This window comes from Lycorma delicatula, chromosome 10, assembly GCF_047948215.1.
Source record: "Lycorma delicatula isolate Av1 chromosome 10, ASM4794821v1, whole genome shotgun sequence".
Lineage (NCBI taxonomy): Eukaryota > Metazoa > Arthropoda > Insecta > Hemiptera > Fulgoridae > Lycorma > Lycorma delicatula.
In genome coordinates, this window is record NC_134464.1 from 27,201,548 (window position 1) to 27,222,086 (window position 20,539).

A 20,539-nucleotide genomic window follows, 5' to 3' on the forward strand; every position below is an offset into this window, starting at 1 on the left:
TACTGTACAAGACTACAACTTCACTTATTTTAATACATATCATCCTCCGAAGTAATATCTTATGGTGATTCCGGAGGCTAAACAGAAAAAGAAAGAAAGATGAATAATGACTCAGCTGTCAACTTAACCAGCGATATTTCGATTATTAAGATGAATGTTCATCGTTACACTAATATGCCATTCATTTTATATTTGTTTGTGAAAATTCTACCATGGAAAGTTATGTACAACAATCACATTTACACAGTTTAACAGTTGCACATCACCCTCTTGATAGTCGCTAATTCAATACAAATAATGAAATTAAACAACTGGGCCATTGTCCGAATTCAAGTCCTGTCAGAATTTATTCCTTTATACCTTTAACACTCTCAATCCTAAGCCCGTGGATGTTGTGGGCTATCGACATTTTCGTAGTGACCGGAGCTAATGAAATCCATGGGCATTCGTATTTAATTCTTTTATAAATTTCATACAGAGTGCATTCGTTGCTAAGCTTTTTACGGTGGTTCTTTAGTTCATTTGGAATGAATCTTTTGCTTTATTCCGCGCTATACCGGATATTTTTGAAAACATCGATTACACACAACTAATGGTTTGTTTTCGTGCTTGAGGTTAGAGGTGTTGTTAGAATTGGTTGTAGACAAAAGTAGTTACTGATGTTTTTTGTGTGTAATATTTGTTTTCATAAGTAAAAATAATAATTATTAGTGTTATATCGTTTTCTGTCCAAATGTTGATGTTCACGTTCCCAAAACATTGGATGTAATCCGTGAAATGTTATCTGAATCCCATTTTTCTGAAAATACGGACTGAACCAAAGCCTTTTTTGAACCATTTAGTCTCTGAGTATCCAGCATTCATTTCTCAAAGGGAAAAATTGACAGTTTATGAAGGGGTATGTGGATTTAGAGGCAGGAGTAAGATTTTGTATTTATGGCATAAAACTATATATTGTTTGTGATTCGTCAACCGCATATGTATTTCAGTTGAAATTTACACGGGTAAAAATAACAAAAATTCCATAATTTCTCCTTTTCAAAGACCTTCTTTCTGATTATCTTGACAAGGGACATACAATATTCACAGACCGGTTTTACAGCCTACCAGCTGTTGTTGATTTTTTGTGGCAGAGACAGACTATAGCTAGATGCCCTATCGGTAAGAGCACCTAAAAATAAATGTAGTAAGGAAGAAACGAGTCGGTTTACACTATAAGAAATCATCTCCTGTGTGTCAAATGGAGACACTAAAGATTGATTATCCTTATCTTCAATTCACAGAAAGACTAAAAGTGAAGTGCATGTGTGCTCTAAAGAGGACACTTGTTTTTGATTTGAGAAACAAAAAACCATTTATCTTGTCGGACTCCCCTTTTTATTACGGCTTCTTTCTTATGTTCTTCAATTGTTACTTGTAAATGTTAGCAATTGTTCTTCTATCTCTGTATTTGAACCTTAATTTTTTTTAAATGCTGAACATTTTATTCCAGTCTACGTTATCGAATGCCTTTTCTAGGTCTATAAATCCCAAGTATGTTGGTTTGTTTCTCTTTAATCTTCCTTCTACTATTAATCTGAGGCGTAAAATTGCTTCCCTTGTCCCTATACTTTTCCTGAAACCAAATTGGTCTTCTAACACTTCTTCCACTATCCCCCTCAATTCTTCTTTGTTATCTCCCTTTCTTTACGGCTTCTTTCTTATGTTAATAAATTGTTTGTTCATTTATAAATTCTGGGAAAACTGGAGAACGTAAATGCATGCCTTGTCTTACCCTGGATCTAATATAAATAGGCTTAGAGGAGAAATAATAATTTTTAACATACAGAATTCTTTTTGAACAAAATGAATCTATCCAAGACAACAATTTATTATTAAATCCTTATGCACCAATTTTTCTAATAAGTAATTAAGTTCTCACTAAAAGAGGATGAATATTTTCTGGGCCAATCAAAAAATTATAATTGGTCAGCAAATGACCTCTTCAACATCATTCTCAGAATAATGTTTACTGTATTAGTCGTTACTGTTAAATGTAATTTCAGTCTGAAAAATCATTGTTAGTATACTCACTCCCAAATTTTTTAGCAAGAAGTTTTACAATATCAGCACCCTTATCAGCATACTCATTTTCAAAATGTATACGAGATAGAGAAGAGCTATCATCATTTTAGTTAGTATATTTAAAGAAATCTTTGGAATCATTAAATAAAGATTCCTCAACTTTAACAGTATAATTTAATAAAAAATCGTTACGATTAGAGTATTACCTACACTATTTTGTTAAATAATTTTTAATAAATAGTAGATGTACATTGTTTTTGAAGCCTCTGGAAGTTCTTATTAATAATTCCAATAATTATTATTAATTCTAATAATGAGTTCACTAGAGAACCGCTTCAAAAATTACATTTTTTATAACTACTTTTGGTACATGACAATCAAAAATATTTTTAATACATTGTTGTAATTCCTCAGCAAAAATTTGTACATCATAATCAAATCCCAATCAGGCATGACATATTTCATACATTACAAAATTCCATTTCCATGAACGCATAAGCTACAAGCTTCTGTAGTGATATAAAAAAATAAAAATTTACAATCAAACTCTCTTTTAGTAAATGTTGAATTTTACAAAATAAATATTTTTATAGCTGTGCACATTGCATGTGAGAGATAGATTGATAGGGTGGGATGGTCATTCCTGTATGTATAACTCCATATGTATATGTAATATGTATATGTATATATATTATAGTATACAGAGCTATACAAGTTTTTTTAAAGGAATGACTATCCTGTCCTTCCTTTATCGCCCACCCGTCCTATCAGTGGGGTGGGTGATAACTCCCACCCGACTGATCAGTCCACCTGTCCTATATCATTCTATATCTCTCGCACACAATGTGCATACCTACACAGCACTTACTATATTTATGAGAGATAAGATTAGAATTCAAAATCTTAGACAACGTTGATATCTCTAAAGATAAATGATTATCACAATAAAAAATTTCACTGCAGCAATATTAACACTAATGTTAGTAAGGTTAGAAAAAATTAAATCATGAGAATTACTGCAAGCGGTTTAACAAATTATTTGATTGTAAAAGATTACAATTTGTAGAAAAATCTGTAAGTTGACTAGCAGCATTTTTAACATTTAAATTTAGATGATAACATTTAGCAAAAGAAACATTTTCTTTTCTAGGTTTTCTCATACAAAACCTGGCAAATTAAGGTCACCTAGTAATAATAATGTAACTGTGGCTGCACTGTTAATGTTTGTAGTAAGTGAATTGGAAATACAATTTTTTTATTTTATAAATTATACAAAAAATCATGAAATATTTACTTTGTAGCATTCATTTATTGTGTTTTATTATAGCAAGTAGATTTATTATAACTGGGATTGGTGAACCAATTTGTAAATGCTCTATCTAAAGAAGGAGAGTGTTATAAATACATATGCCATAAGTTCCACAACTGCCAGAAGCCAAAGTTAAAGAAGGGTTATCAATGGTCCAGATATTCGTAAACTTTTTGAAGATGAAGTCTCAAACCAAAATGGAGAACATTGAATAAGAAACATGGAAAGCATTTAAAAAAGCCGTAAAGAAATTCATTGAAAACAATAAGAACCCAAATTTTAAGTTTATAGTGGAAATCATGCTAATGAAATTCCAAGACTTTGATTGTTTGATGAACTAGAAGGTACATTTTCTGCATTCTCATATTGATTACTTCCCCAAAAATGTTGGTGCTGTAAGTGAAGAACAGGGTGAAAGATTTCACAAAGATATAAACGAAATGGAACACAGATAACAGGGAAGGCAGAATGTGAACCTGATTGCAGAGTACTGTTAGTGCATCCATATAGATGAACCGCAAGCTGACTACAACAGAAAATGTAGCCTGAAGCTTTGAAAGAAAAAGACAAAGGTATTACAACTCTTTGTTGAGGTTATTTTACCTCTTTGTAGGTAAAACGTCCTTTTACTTTTTCATAAAAATGTTTCTCATGAGGAATACATAGACAATAAGCCTTTTTTCCATTCTCTTTTTTTTTAGTATTGTAAAAAATTCTTAAGTGATAGAAATAACGGTGGCCATATTTGAAATAAGCGCACAAAATAACATAAAAATCAGTTATCAGATTACAAACAACTTTCAAATTCCTTAATTTTGATGACCTGTTTTGTACAAAAAAATCATATAATATATTTACTTTATATCATTCATTTTTTTTTTTTTATTACAGCAAGAAGATTTACTACAACTGAAGTAGGAACCGCTTGATATTGTTGATGGTGATATTGAAAAAGATCCTTTAGCAATTGAAGAGACTAAATTAGTTAAATCAGAAAATTTAAAAATTGTAAATGGGTGTTCGATTTTACATACATGAGACACCAATTATCCAGATGGGCCTTTGCCAGCCCAAATCTAGATAATTGAAAAGGATAATCTAAAAAGGATTTATCATATATAGTGCACATATCATTCTTAATGTTTAATGGTAACATACTAATTAAAAAATATATATAAATCTATTCCAGTAAAATTATAAAGAAATTGGAACACTTGTACAATGTAAGAAAAAAGAGATGCAATAATATGATTAATATAGTGTGTAGGAAAGGCCAAAATATATGCTTTTGCTAAATGAATTGCAAAAGTCAATTAAAAACTGAAGTAAAATAAAGATTGATAAAAAAAATCCTTGTGAAAGGATACATTTATTTGAATAGTGTTAAGATTTTTCAAATAATGTATTAGTTTTTTTTTTTAAACAGCTTAGTCTGCATTTAAGCAGTGCAGTTAGTTGAGCATCTGGAAAATTTGCATCCCAATGTATTATCTTTTCATTATTATTACCTAATGTGTAAATTTTGGATTATAATACAGTTCATTTATTAACTAGTTGCAAATCTGTTTTTTAGCAGCTGATTTTTAAAGTCGAAAGGTTTTCATGTTCAAATCCTAGTAAACGTTAGTTGCTTTATACAGATTTAAAAACTAAATAGTTACCTTCCTCGTCAGGAATGGTCGGCCTGAGACTGACAAGAATACACTTTGTTTACATGTCACACATAAATCATCATCTCATTGGGTCATGGTGAACCAAATTGACATGTTGGTGAATGAAGGATGTCAATATACATACATTTTTGAATATTTTTCTCGCAATAAAAAAAACATATTATACAAATTACCACTTTACCTTAAAAATTGCTTTAAATTAATTTTTATGAAAATAGTTCATAAGTATTTATGAATTTAGGTAATCATAGTTCAAGATCACACAATAACAACATACATTTACATTTGCCAATTCAGAGCTATTGCTATATTTCAGTTTAAAACTAGTTATTAATAATTACTTTTTAAAAATAAAATTTAATGTTTTTGAAATATGAAAATATTTTAAGAAATATATTTGTATTTCTTTGAAAATTTCTAAAAGACAGGGCAGCTTAAAGACCAACATCACATTCACAGCAATAATATTATGATTCCTTTCTTATCTTATTTGCATAATGAGCAACACATCTTGTTGTTGTGGGTTTTTTCTGTATCAGAAATATATGACAAGAAATGTTGTTTATAGGTTATGAGAGTATAATCTTCTAAAGACGACCTACCTGTTTTAGGAATGACTTTTGATGAATTTGCTCAATAAGGGCTTTGTGTATTGAATAAAAGTGTACTTGCCCACACTTTTCTTATGTAAAACATGAATATTTAATATAGTTATATTTAAAAGGTGGCAGAATTGCTTTTATATCACACTTTTACTTTTTTTTTTGTGAGTAAGCATCCACTCAGCATTTGATCCATCTGATCACCTCCACCCATAAAATTATTACAATCATTGACAACATCTGGAAGGTTTGCCTTCTTTCCCTTCCGTACTACTTCTAATTGTTTAGTATTCATATACAAGATGTCACTTCATAATTTTTCCCTCCTTATCGCACACTACATGAATTTCATTTTCATTTAATTTCTTTTGCAGTATTGTCTTTTGGAATATTACGCCTTTATTTTCTGACAGTATCCACTGAGTCAGTATTTCGCTCACTAAAAGTCAGAGCAAGTTCAGGGTGGCAAAAATAATTGTTGTTGTAAATATAGTGATGTTTGTGTACAGGTTACTAGATTTTAAAAGTCATGATAATATTAGTGGTGTAGCCATGAATTGGGTTTTTGTAATTTGTGTTTGCACCTTCATAAATTTTCAAGTTATAAATAACCTGCTTCTGATGCTGAAATAACATAAGTCTTAATGCCAAAGTGTGTCCCTTTTTATTCTAATAAATTGAATGAAACGTAGCCTAGCTTGTTACAGCAGTAAACTTTCATCAACCACTAAATTATTTCTGGTGTATATGAATCTTTACGAGGTTTTATTTTTTGGAGATGGGTTATTATTTTTATCATCAGTAAAACAGAGGAAATGCAACAGAAGTTTAATTTTTATGAGATAAAATTTTGGAGCATTACTCCAGCATTAAAAAGGGGGGGCTGGTTTATATAACTTTTGATTAGTGGCTTCCAAATAATTCCTGATAGCATATATACAATTAGAAACAACAAAACCATCTCATTATTATCAATTATCAGTCCTGCTAACACAGGTTTACTAGTCTATTTCATTAGAATATCAACTAATTTATCAGTAAGAAATAACCTGAATAAAGAATATACATTGTTAATGTCATCAATTCAGAAGTTTATTCCTGGAGTCGGAACAAAACATACTGCACTGATGCATGATTAATTTACAACTGACAACAGTAGATTAAAGTAGTAACACACACCCAGTAATGCTAATACAAGCATTGTTGAAGGTAACAATTTAAATAATTGCAGTTCTAGCTTTCTATTTGGTTTTTAAGTTGTTCACCCTGTGTATATGTGAAAATATATATATGTATGTACATTAATATACTAAAATATTAGTGGATATTCATCCTTATCTGATCCAACATCCAAAAAAGCATTGTTCATTAACACGGTAACATCTTGATAAAAGTCTGTGGAGCACCATCTTGTTAGAAACTGAATCCTGCAGGAATCTGAGGAACAGTAAATTCCTCAAGCTTGTTGAGATACATGTCCCCTATAACAGTGGGCTCCATGAAAAAAAAAAAAAAAAAACAGATCAATGATGCCATTTTTGTTTCGCCATAACCAGACATTGAATTTTGATGTCTCTTTCATTTTCAATTGTAATTTTTTTTTTTTTTTGAATTTTACAGGTTACTATCGATAAAGGAACTATAGAGGATAATATCAACAATTTTATTACTTGTAAGAGATGCATAAATAATTCTGTACGTGATGGAATTATAAAAGAAAAATCCAATGAATGTATGTGTGCATATGGTGATGTTACAACAGAAAAAAATTTAGTTGAGAATATAAGTAGTAAAAACAAGTTACCTATCTAGAAAGGGAAAAAAATGGTTTGTGAATATTGCAATGAAAGTTTCAAATGTAAGTGTTATTTAAAGAGTCACATTAACTTTCAGGCTAAAGAGAAAAAAAATAATACTAACTTTTGTCAGAAGTCTTTTAATCAAAGATCTACTTTAAAATTGCATCTAAATATTCATACAAAAGAGAAAAATTACGTTTGTAAATTCTGCCAAAAGATTTTTTATCATCCTTCTAATTTAAACAAACATCTTAATATTCTTACAAAAGAGAAAACTTATGTTTGTAACGTGTGCCAAAAGGTTTTGAATTGTCCTTCTACATTAAGCAGACATCTTAATATTCATACAAAAGAGAAAATTTATGTTTGTTACTTCTGTCAAAAGGCTTTTTAATAATCTTTCTAATGCAAAGAAACATGTTAATAATTTACACCCCAAAGAGAAATGTTGTTTATAATGTTTAACTTAATGTTAACTTTTTACAAAAGTTATACTTTAAATTAGGCAGACATCTTAATAATATCCATATTAAAATATCATTACAAAGATCTTATATTATGAAATTTGAATACGAGAGAAAAAAAGCATTCTTTCAACTGTGCATAATTTAAAATAAGTTTAACAAAATTTATCAATTCTACAAAATCTACAGTTCCGAATAAATTTAAATTTAGATAAGACATTGGAAATTGTTTGTTCAGTTAAAGTTTATCATTTATTTCCCATTTCTATCAACAGAATCATATACCATTTTAAAATGTAAAATGTAATACATAATTCTTGTGTTTCACCATTCTATCTCATTTTATTAATTTTACACAAACAATTTTGTTTCACACAAGATCTTCCTGTTCTAAACAACCATAATATATTTTCCAAATTGTTTATTGATGTGCTATTCAGTTTTCTACAACTTTTATAAGATTTTATAGGTTACTAAAAGAAGAGATATTCCTCTGTAATATTAACTTCTATTTTGTCTCCTTTTTTGTGTAGAGTATGAATTAGTGCAGATTGCCATTCTTTTGAGATTTTTTCTGTCTTCCAAATAATTTCTCTAATAAATCATCATACATTAATTAACTAATCGTTATAATTTTAAAAGTTACATCATTATTGAGTCCTCATGAGATGCTTTCTTATTTTTTAGATATCTGATTAAATATTCTTTTTCTTGTTTATTCAGGGAATTTGAGTTTTCTAATTTATTTACTGGTTCCAAACAGTTGAGCTTTTCTTTGGTATTTTGCAGTTTTAATACGTCTTCAAAATAAATTGATAAAGTTTTACTATCGCATGTTTATATAACTTAATAAAAAAAAAAAATCTTTTTTTAATATATGTACTTAATTTTTTAGAAAATAATTTTCTTGGAGAAATAGATAATTTATTGTAATCAAAAGTGCAGTATGTTTGAATTTCAGTTTTAGAAATACATTTATAAGATATAAATTGTGAGTTTTTATGTGATTTTAATAAATAACATTTTGTTCATGTATCAAGATTATTATCAAAATCAAACTGCATTCGATAACGGACAAGGACTTACAGGTACTATTTAATGAAGTTATACAACTCACCAGCAGTGTAGGGCTCAAAGTTGATTCTGAAGATGTAACTGAACTTGTGGAAGGAGATGAACAACTTTTAGAAAACAAAGACTTATTAGCACTAGTCGAGTCGCCAAATGAGCAGCTAGATTAGAATTCGAGTAGCAGTGACACATTTAAATTGGGGTCAACAAAAATCTACAGCGGTGAACCTTCAACCTCATCCTCCCTTCAAAGCCACAATTAACAGTAAAAGGATTGCAGGAGGCATTAGAATACGTCAAAAAATTTTGTGATTACGTAACTGAAATTGATTCTGATCAAAAACGTAATACAAAAGTTGTAAATGGAATATTAAGTTACTGCTAGATCAGTTGCAATTATCAGTACAGCAGTGATTTTTAAGAAACCAAAGCTGAATTAAATCACAATTTTTTTTTTAATATTCCTTATAGCATTTAGACCTACATACATTTATTTTAAGGTAAATATTTGTTTAATAATACTGTACTGTATTATGATGTTTCTTTTGCACTTTTTTATTCTTATATTTTTTACTTTGTTTCTTCAGTATTGTACTTTATGTAATCATATTTACTGTACTGTATTAAATTTATATACTATTAAGATACGTTAAGCCAAATTGTTTAAAAATTCTGTATCTTCTACCGACGAAAAGAGTTACAAATTTAGCCTACTATATATGTACAGATACTATAGTCTACTGCATACATTTCTTGAGAAAACAGTTGTGATTCACGCGACAATTTTCAGGGATGAATTAATCGTGTAAATCAAGGATCCTTGTAACTATATTACAATTTCAATCCAAAGTTTTATATACCACTGATTTGCCTTTGTAAATTACAAATAACAATGAACATGACTCATAACATACCTACAATCGCAGAAGAAATCTCAATGTATTCCTCAAAATTCAACTTTCATACTAATGTTCTTACAATTAACCTTACAATCTACATTTGACACTTATTTCCTAGTGATTGTTTTTAAAATTCAAGATTTTTAAGATGTAATTCCTTGTAAGAGAAGTATGAAAAGTAAATAGGAGATAACTTTTACTGTTGGCTTTTCTCCTTTGGACATTTGCAAACATTCATTCACGTCATTTATACATTGTCCTGAATGAACAAATAGATTATAAATATGTACTTGCATTATAATAATGTTTATATCAGTTGTTATTTATTTCTACCAATTCGTAAAGTATGCATATACAGATTTAAAAAAAAATCTCCTAATGTAGTACTGTAGTGCCCTTGATGGTGTTGAGCACTTGAACTTTGTGTATATGCCCACATTAGATGGACAAATCCTAACCCACCGGGTTAGTCTAGTGGTGAACACATCTTTGCAAATCAGTGATTTTGAAGTCTATGATGGTTCAAATCTTGGTAAAGGTTACTTTTATATGGATTTGAATACTAGATCGTGGATACCATTGTTGTTTGGTGGTTGGGTTTCAATTAACCATACTACTCAGGAATGGACAACACAAGACTATACTTCATTTACACTTTTACATATGAACCTCATTCATTGTCTGAAGTAATCCTGACATCTCGATTCCCCCCGAGGGGAGAAGATCCCACCTCGCGTACCGTGTCTGGTCGCTACACCACCCTCTCCGTTCCTAGCCAGTAGTGGCTTTAACGGAGGAAATCTTCTCGCTCTCAAACTGATGCACACCACCGCTTACAGTCCAGGCCCCGCAGAGATGCCACCGATGCAGATGCCTCGAGGGACATCTACATCAGTAAAAATTCACCCAGAGATAGTTTTATGTGTTTATGCCTTCAGAAAGAAGACAACGGACACCTGCAGCTACCACGTCGCCCTCAGGAACTAAGCTAGAAGCCTAACCGCGCCTAGCACTAACTATTATTGAAACAATTTATCGAATGTCTCAGGTCCGAGCAAAACAACCACTATAACAAAACTTTCCCACTAAAGTTTTAACACAGCGAAATTTAGACCTTGTTCCCTTAAGAACCCCGCCTCTTACTCAAGTGAGTTTCCTAATTGACTCCGCTCCGGTCTGCCCGGGAGAGGAGAATAAACGCCTACTCCCACACAGCTCCATCGCCGAGTCCCGCGTGACATTCACCATCTTTCGTAAACCGCTGTCGAATCCCGCTGCATACCACCGAAGCGGCACCCAGAGACGCCCCAAGTAATCCTGACAGTGGTTCCGGAGGCTAAACAGAAAAAAAAGGTGGACAAATCCAAGCCCACCGGGTTGGTGTAGCGGTAACTCGTGTTAAATCAGCCGATTTCGAAGTCGAGAGTTATAAGGTTCGAATCCCAGTAAAGGACGTTATATTTGTACGGGTTTGAACACTAGATTGTGGATACCGTTGTTATTAGGTGGTTGGGTTTCAATTAATCGCTCATCTCAGGAATAGTCAACCTGAAACTGTACAAGACACTTCATGTGTATTGTACATATCCTTCATAGGATATGTATAATACAACTAAAAATGATTAATAATTATTTAAATGTTAAAATTATCAACAAGTAGCCGTCAATTTAATTCTCGTTCAAGTCGTAATTTCATTATTAGAAGTTGAATTTGAAATACGCGCGTGGCTCCTCACCGTCCAGTCTCAAGACACAAGTCAACATATTAGATGTCAAGCTCGGTACAGTCCGTAAAGGGTCGGTGACCGACCATTTCTTACCATCTGTCTGCGAGTGGTGTCTGTTAAGAGATTTGTCCTCAACCAACGTATAAAAAAAAACAACTAATTACTTATATAATATTTAAATTATGTTTTGATAAAATTTGGGTCGGTTTGTCGTTACATAAAATTATATTTTTAAATTAATATAATAACCGACCGTAATGAACCAGAATCTATAAGGTAATTAAAAATGATTACTTGTTTAATTTATTATCGTAATGTTATGAATTTTTTAACTACGTTCGATTTTCTGTTGTATTACTTTTATTTTCAACAAAAACATTATTATTATTATTAAATGCTAGCGCATTTTTTCTTTTTTAAATAAATGAATAAATATAACAATCGCTTCTAAGAATTTTATAAAAATTTCAGTAGATTCTTTACTTTTGGATTAAACCATTTTAAAAGTTAAATTGAAAAGTTATTTATTAAGTTGTGCAATTTTATAAATAAATATATTTTTTTCAACATCGTGGATTGAAGTATAAAATTGCATGTGTTGGCATCATTGATCAACACTCCTACCATTTGGCTTGACGAGTTGTTACGGAAACTCTGTTTTAATTTCAGTATTATTTATTGTTTGGGGTTGTTATTTGTTTTTCTAAGTAAGTTATTTTATACTATTCTAATTCATATTAAAAGAATTTAAGTTTGATTTGTTTTTTGTATTGATGAATCGGAAGTATTGGCTTTATGCTGACGATGTAAATTCATTTGAGTTCGATATAAAATCGTTTACCTAAGCTAGTGTTATTAAAAAATTGTAACATTAATTGTGGACATATTATTATTAGACATTTGTAAATAGTAATTTTCTTGTTATAGCGTTGGAAATTATAATATCTAATTATTCAATTATTTTCCGATATTAACAAGAACAGTTCATACCAATAGAACAGTAGATAGTTTTGTAATAGACCTTTGACATTTTCTAGTTATAATAAATGGAAAACACATCTGTTTGATGACAACTAATAGCAAATGTCAATCCTTTTTATAAGTTTCAGTTAAAACTCGCTAAAATAAACGGAATTCGGTCACAAAAAAACTATTGTGACACAACAAAAATAAGAATTAAAATTATATTTGAAATAAAACATGAACATAGTACATAAATATTAATTACTCCTTGATGCTCTTGAGGTTTTCTTTATTTGCCTTTGGTTAATTACATGGTGTGTATCCGCATTATTATCTTTTGCCACTGCATGTGGGAAAAAAAAAAAATTCTCAAACGTTTATTTTTCACCAGGAATCAACTCTTCTAGTTATTCAGGTTTTAAGTAAGGTATGTTTTACTTGATATGTAAGAAAAATTATGAGTTAGATAGTTGTAATGTTTCCTAACTGAACTTAATATCCCTGAAGACAAATTTTTACTTGTCCATAAAATAAACTCCGTAATTGCGGTCTGCATATACCTTTAATGATGTTACATCAAATTTTCGCCTTTATGGTCCGGAATCCAAGCAAAACAATCAGTTCCTTCCAAAACATATTAAAAATTTCTATTTTTGCATAGGTTGGTAATAACAGTTTATCTACAATTAAATTTTGTGTCTAGCATTTAAATATTCATTTGAGTGGTGTTTGTGCTGTTATTGTTCGGTCAGTCATTCGTAATGGGTGATACCACAAATTTCTTTTCATCTGGAGAGTTGACAGATATGTTGTTAATTTATAGTAAAGTAAATAAAGATGTATTTGGCTGCTGTGCATGAATACCAGGAAAGTTATCCAAATCAAGTAGTACCGCATTGTAAAACATTAGAGGCTTTGGAGGGATGAGTTTGTTTAAGCAAGTATGCTTAAACCACAATGATTGGTTGATGGTCTGTAAACATTTTGTAGCAAATGCCAACACTGAAGACGCAATATCGAATGCGGCCCAAGTATCTCCCACCTCAAGTACCAGAAGGTTGTCACATCGTTTTTGTTTCACAATCAAGTGTGTGGCAGACATTATTGGAGCTACAATTATACCCACTCCGTTCAACACATTTACAAGAGTTACTATGTTCTGATTTTGATAAATGTTTGAAATTTTGTCAATGGTTAATTAGAAAATGTGAACATCATACCGATTTCCTAAGTAATATTCCAGTTATTGATGAATCCTGTTTTATAAGAAATGACATTATAAATTATCGAAACACTTGCACTTGGGCAGAAGAAAATTCCCATGAGACTGCTACAGGTCTTTTCCAACACTTTTTCGGTTAATGTGCGCTATGATAATGTTATAGTCCCTTTTTTCTTACTGCCAAGGCTCATTGGAGATTGGTACCTGCATTTTTTATTTTGGGTTGGATGAAGTTTTTATTTTATTTTACTTGTATTGGTACACAAAAAGAACTGAGACATATAATAGAAGCTGAGCTACTGTTAGGAATAATAATGATGCGGTTAGACAGGACATCTGATAACATCAAACCAATGGTGCTATTAAACGTCATCCCAGCTAGCATGGATTCGCTCAGCTGAACTATGCATTGAACAGTGACGGCCTCATTTAGCAACTGCTTTATCATTTAACTGTTTTTATACTAATAATTTTTAGAAAAAAACCAAAAGGTATGTGATTTTTATTTTTAATCATTTTTTTCTTTTATTGTTAAGTTTTCTATTTTTTTTTTTCATTTACATTATGTTGTTCAAACATTAATGAAAATTGTTCTGTTTCAAATTGTATACTTTTTTTCAGATCTAGTTGGTGTGTTTTGTTTTTAATTAAAGTTGGACTTACTAAATTTGTGTTTAATTTTAATAGATGTTATTTACATCAATTTTCCCAGAAGTGGATTCTCTACAAAATTAACTAGAATTTTTATTTGTTTATTGGGAAATTAACAATATTTTATTCTGAACCAAAAAAAAGTATGTTCTGATAAAATGTTTTTTTGTTTTGACCTGTTTCCTTGATTTAAGTGAGATAGAGGAACCACATTTATTCAATTTCTTAGATCAAAAACCATTAGGAAACGTTTAATTTATCGCTCAATTTGTACCCCAAGAAATTTAGTATGACTTAATTTCACAGAGGAATCAGAAATCAGGGCTAAATTTTTTGCAAGCTGAAACTTACTAGCAAATCGTTTTCTGATCTATGTTTACACAAAAATTTTTTCTTATTTTTTGCTGTAGAATTATGTCCTGAGAGATTGCCATGCAATTTTGAATTGCCTGTATGTACCTTAGTGAAGTTAATCAGCTGAATGGTTCTAGTTTTTACTAGTTCTTGTAATTTACTGTTTGTTAGTTTCACTTGATACTTAATCCATCACAAAAACAAAATTCAAATATTTTAAAATAGGATAACAAGATGTTAAAAATTTCAGTTCAATGATTTCAGTTTTCATCATCTTAAATCTCATATTTTATTTATGTTAAAACAGATTTAAACAGAACTGCATCTATTATTTTGCAAATATGTAAATAGTTTGATTTATCATGTCATCACTATTCCCTCTACATGAAATTTCTGAAACCCTAAGGTTCATAAAACCGTGAGGCTGTGACTACACTTTAAAAAAAAAAAAAAATTTTGTTGCAAGCCTTATTCTAAGAATATGTATATGAGCCATATGTCGTTCCCATGGCTTCCAATTCAAGTAATCACTGAGACAAGGGCTGTATTACATGACCTCACAAACAGATTTAATGTGAGCAACATGTGGCGCAAATGGCAATCAATGTGTGTTAATATTGTTCGCCTGTACTTGTCTTTATCATTAAGAAGAGAGGTTGCATCTGTATCAAATGTAATCACATTCAAGCCATCATAAAACAAACCAAAAACTTTCATTAAGGAATTATAGGAGACAGATGTTTATAGTATTTTTTTTAATTTTTTTTTTTATTAGGGGTATTCATTATAATTTGTTTCTTTTTATTTTTTTACAGATAATGGATGGGCAAGTAAGTAATACTTATATTAATGAAGCTCTGCCTCTTAATAAAGATATTAAATTAGAGACTGAACAGGATGATATAGCAAAAATGACATGTTTATTTTTACCACATCACATGACCAAAACTAATACATCATTTAAGCATGTAAGCTTTTTTTGATTTTTTATTTTATAAATAGAAAAACATCAATCTTTAAATAAATTAATAAATAAATAATTTTTTTATATTTACATTACATTCGATTTTACACATTGCATTTACTGTATTTAAAATTTAAATTAAATAGCTGTAGTTTATTTAATTATTAATTCTTTGTACATTTTAAAGAGAAAAGGAATTTTAAGTAGATACAATTTTACTTATCTAACACTACTCAATAATCAAGAATGGATTTAAAAAATTATTATTATTACTTGCAATTAAAATAATTTTATTGAACAGAATGATGAAATGTGATCATTTTAAAATTATTAAATAATAAATGATTCACTTTCAAAATAATGGAACTTTTTCTTCCAGTGGCCTTTTCAAGCTGATTGGGTTCGTTCTTCTGTGGAGTATACTACAGTAGCATTGTTGACCATGGCATCTATCATAAAAATTCTAAAAACACTTTATGTAATTGAAAATATATTTGATCAATGTTATGCATGTTTGTTGTTTAATATGTTGTTTTTGTAAAATTATGTGTCTGTAAATTTCTTACTGATCATGTGTATTAAGTAAGATTTTAAATTATTTTTTAACTGATTTTTTTTATATATCTTCCTAGGAAGAGTAGTATTGCAATAACTTTAAAAAATATTTTGGGAGCAATGCTGGGGATAGGATAGCTGTTAAAAGTTTAATAATATCAATTTTTGTAGTTTTTAAATATTTTTTTAAATTCTTGGTAATAATATTAAAATAAAATTTCATCATAATGGAACCCTTGATTCCAAAAAAAAGTAATCATAGATAAATGTTTTTTGGTTGTACATTTTTTAGTGGAATTTGCTTTAATTTCTTCCATTCGATGTTGTAAATGTAGACAAATCAACAAATTTTCTTAGAAACCAATTTTGTGGTGGGAGCAGAAAAAAGTAAAAAAGAATATCGATTTTTTAAAAAAGTTTTTATACTTTTTTATGAATCATTATTTTTTCCACTATATATATGAATAAATAACCAATGCCAGGAAAGTATAACAATTTTTTTTTGTCAGCGTTTTTAACATTTCTTTCATTAAAATCAATTGTAATAGTATTTTTGAATGAATTGAAAAAACATTAAATTTATCAATAAGAAAATCAGCAAAACAAATTTCCACAACATTTTGATTTTAATGTCAACCAATAATGCTAAGTACTTTAAATAAAAAAATTATTTTTATTGTTTTTTGTAAAACAGTAAAAATATAAAATGTTTATTTTCATACGTTTTCTTTTCTTTTTCCTGTTTAACCTTCGGGAATTACTGTTCAGGTATTACTTCAGAGGATGATATGTATGAGTGTAAATGAAGTGCAGTCTTTTACAGTCTCAGTTCGACCATTTCTGAGATGTGTGGTTAATTGAATCCCAACCACCAAAGAAACCAAAAAGGTATCCACGATCTAGAATTCAAATCCGTATAAAAGTAACTGCCTTTACTAGCACTTGAATGCTGAAACTCTCAACTTCCATATCAGCTTATTTGGGAAGATGCATTCACCACTAGACCAACCGAGTGGGTTTATTTTCGTACCTATAATTTTAAATCACATTTCAATTGGTTGACTTAAAAATCTTTTTTTTCTCTAAACGTTGTAGGAATAATCTTTTTTCCTGATGTTAGAGGTAAAACAACATTCAGTTTTAATACTCTAGAGTTTGGAGTATTGTAATTTGAAGATTTTATAAGTTACATGATATATCTCAAACAAAAAATGTTAATAGCTGACATGCTTGCTTCTGAATCATTCCGTCCTGAGATAAATAAAAATCCATTAAGAAATTTCTCTTTTCATTTATTTATTATCTCACTCATCTTTCTCTTAATAATTGCTATATGTGTAGAATTAAGTCTGACATCATACTTATTTAAATTTTGTAATTTAAGTTTTGTATTTGAATACATTAGTACAAGGTTGAATTTGTGCAAACTTTTATACTATTTTACATTTTTTTAAATTCAATGTTGCTTTATTATTTTTTTAATAAATTTTTCATCTTTTTTAAAGGTTATAATAAAAATAACTCAATCAAACTATGATTAGTGAAGAGAGATGGGTTAATTTTAAGGTCCATGCAAATTCTGAAAAAACAACACTTAACTGTTTTAATATTATAAAAGACCTGGACTTGTAATCTATCAACTTGCTTATAATTTTCTTCTAATTATATTTCTTTCTTCTTTTATTCAATTTTTTAAAGGCCATTTATAATTTATAAAAGGACATTTATAATCTAACTTCAACCAAGAATATACTGATGATTTTTCAGTCAAGTCAGCAGGGTAATAGATGGATCTTATGGTAAGAGGACCCTCTATCAGTGATTGCACATTTCATTCATTTTGCCTGCACAGCTCCATCCTCCATAGTAATTAATAACCTGAACAGAAAAGTACAAAGATAAATGTTTAATGTAAGATAAGGATTAGAATAAGGCTAAACATTCTATCATTTTTAAGTCAAAATTTCACATATATTTTCTTCTTACTAAATTATTCTTAATTTATTAAATTCCCTCATTGGAAAGACAGCAGTAATGTCATACATGCTTATCTTAAAAAGGTTAGGTTAAGTTAACTGCTTAGGTATGTGTATTAATATATTCAATGTATGTTATGTTTCTTCATTTAATATGTTATTTTTGACAAATATTGTGTGTTTGTAAGCTTCATACTGTTCAACTGTTCTGAGATCTTAGTTTTCGGTTGTTATGAGTGAAATCTACATAATGACAAAGAAAACTGTATGATAATTTATAACATAGAACATTAATAATTATGTCACAGGATATATTACAAAAGCAACATAGATGAACTAAGATTTACATTAAAATTCATTCAAAAATAAAACAATGAATAAATAATTCAAAACACATAATTAGCTGATTTCCATAACAGAATAATAGCACCTCAAACATTCATTTCGGTTTTTTGGGTTTGAATCCCAGTTAAGCATGGCATTTTTCATAACATACAAAATTACCTTCCCATTTTCCCGTTACAAGGTTCAAAGCTTCTTTTTAAATAATTGAATTAACTCATTAAGAAAAGAAATTTAACTACACAAACCAGTACACCTACATAGCCATCCTTAAAAACACAATTCAACATTCACAAAACATACTACACAACTCAAATTTTCATTATCATACGATGCTCTGCTTGACAACAGGTTCCTTATGCCACTCTTGCCTTCATCCTTCCCTGACCCAAGTCTTCTTCTTTATCACCTTGTAGTTTCTAATCTTCACCTCATATATTAACTTCAACCTTCTTCTTCTTCACTTTCTTTTTCCTTCTACTGATACTTTCAATACAGTTATCAAGATTCCACATCCTCTTACCACATGTCCTAAACTGATTCCTTTTCTTTTGTGTACTTCCCACATAAATACACTTTTTTCTTTAATCCTGTTCAATACTTTCTCATTCTTCACTTTATCCATCCTATTTCTTCTCTATCTTCTCCATATCTATATGTCAAAAAATTTATTACTTTTTCAAATCTTCCATCACTTATCTTATTGTTACCACTCACTCTTACATATTTTAATATTACGAATCTCTACACAATATAAGATCTTTCTCTCAAAGCTTACTGAAACCCAAAGAAATACAAGATGACAGGTGTATAAAACAGATCCTTGCCACTTAAAACAAATACAAACCATTTCTAAAAATGTTAAAACGACTTCAATATCATACAAAAATTAAAAAGCGCATCTTTCCAGTAAAAGTTTATTAAAAAAAAAAACAAAACAACGTAACTGTCTTCATAGATTCTATTGCCTAGATTTATTCTTCGGCTATCCTTTCTTTTTTGCTTTTTCCAACTTCCTGAAGGCTTCAATGTTGAAATCCAAGGTATCTGAGGCCTACGAGATAGAATCCTCTGAGTATATTACGAAGGATGTTTTGTCGCCAGCATCAGATGATACCAACTCCAATGGGATGGTCAGTAGTGAATCTCAGTCCAAGACTCAATAGACTCCCTGCTAAAGGGCGTGGGGTGGCTGAAGTGCTCAGTCTCTCATTTAAAGGCCTCTGAACTTTCAGAGGCTCCATTTTCGTTAGTTCAAAGTCTTCTTTCTCTAGTAACTAAATTTGTGTTTAATTTTAATAGATGTTATTTATATCAATTTTCTCAGAAGTGGATTCTCTACAACGTTAACTAGAATTTTTATTTGTTTATTGGGAAATTAACAATATTTTATTCCGAACCAAAAAAAGTATGTTCTGATAAAATGTTTTTTTGTTTTGACCTGTTTCCTTGATTTAAGTGAGATAGAGGAACCACATTTATTCAATTTCTTAGATCAAAAACCATTAGGAAACGTTTAATTTATCGCTCAATTTGTACCCCAAGAAATTTAGTATGGCTTAATTTCACAGAGGAATCAGAAATCAGGGCTAAATTTTTTGCAAGCTGAAACTTACTAGCAAATCGTTTTCTGATCTATGTTTACACAAAAATTTTTTCTTATTTTTTGCTCTAGAATTATGTCCTGAGAGATTGCCATGCAATTTTGAATTGCCTGTATGTACCTTAGTGAAGTTCATCAGCTGAATGGTTCTAGTTTTTACTAGTTCTTGTAATTTACTGTTTGTTAGTTTCACTTGATACTTAATCCATCACAAAAACAAAATTCAAATATTTTAAAATAGGATAACAAGATGTTAAAAATTTCAGTTCAATGATTTCAGTTTTCATCATCTTAAATCTCA

At 29.7% G+C, this 20,539-nt stretch overlaps 2 protein-coding genes across 5 annotated transcripts in view; both read left to right on the forward strand.

The window, feature by feature from the left end:
- The window catches only part of LOC142331111 (beta-1,3-glucan-binding protein-like), a 190,710-nt gene that overhangs the window by 133,950 nt on the left and 36,221 nt on the right, over positions 1-20,539 (forward strand). The gene's annotated exons all lie outside the window — the stretch shown is intronic.
- Positions 1-20,539, forward strand: part of LOC142331109 (uncharacterized) — a 54,508-nt gene that overhangs the window by 24,607 nt on the left and 9,362 nt on the right. For 2 of the 4 annotated variants that reach the window (XM_075376782.1, XM_075376783.1), the window contains exons 2-4: positions 4,265-4,596; positions 7,269-7,506; positions 15,614-15,766. In XM_075376782.1, coding sequence (XP_075232897.1) covers positions 7,492-7,506; positions 15,614-15,766 — 168 coding nt within the window. In that variant the 5' untranslated portion in view covers positions 4,265-4,596; positions 7,269-7,491. Of the gene's footprint in view, positions 1-4,264; positions 4,597-7,268; positions 7,507-12,219; positions 12,316-15,613; positions 15,767-20,539 lie in introns of those variants that run through there. The other 2 variants (XM_075376784.1, XM_075376785.1) reach the window with 2 other exon arrangements.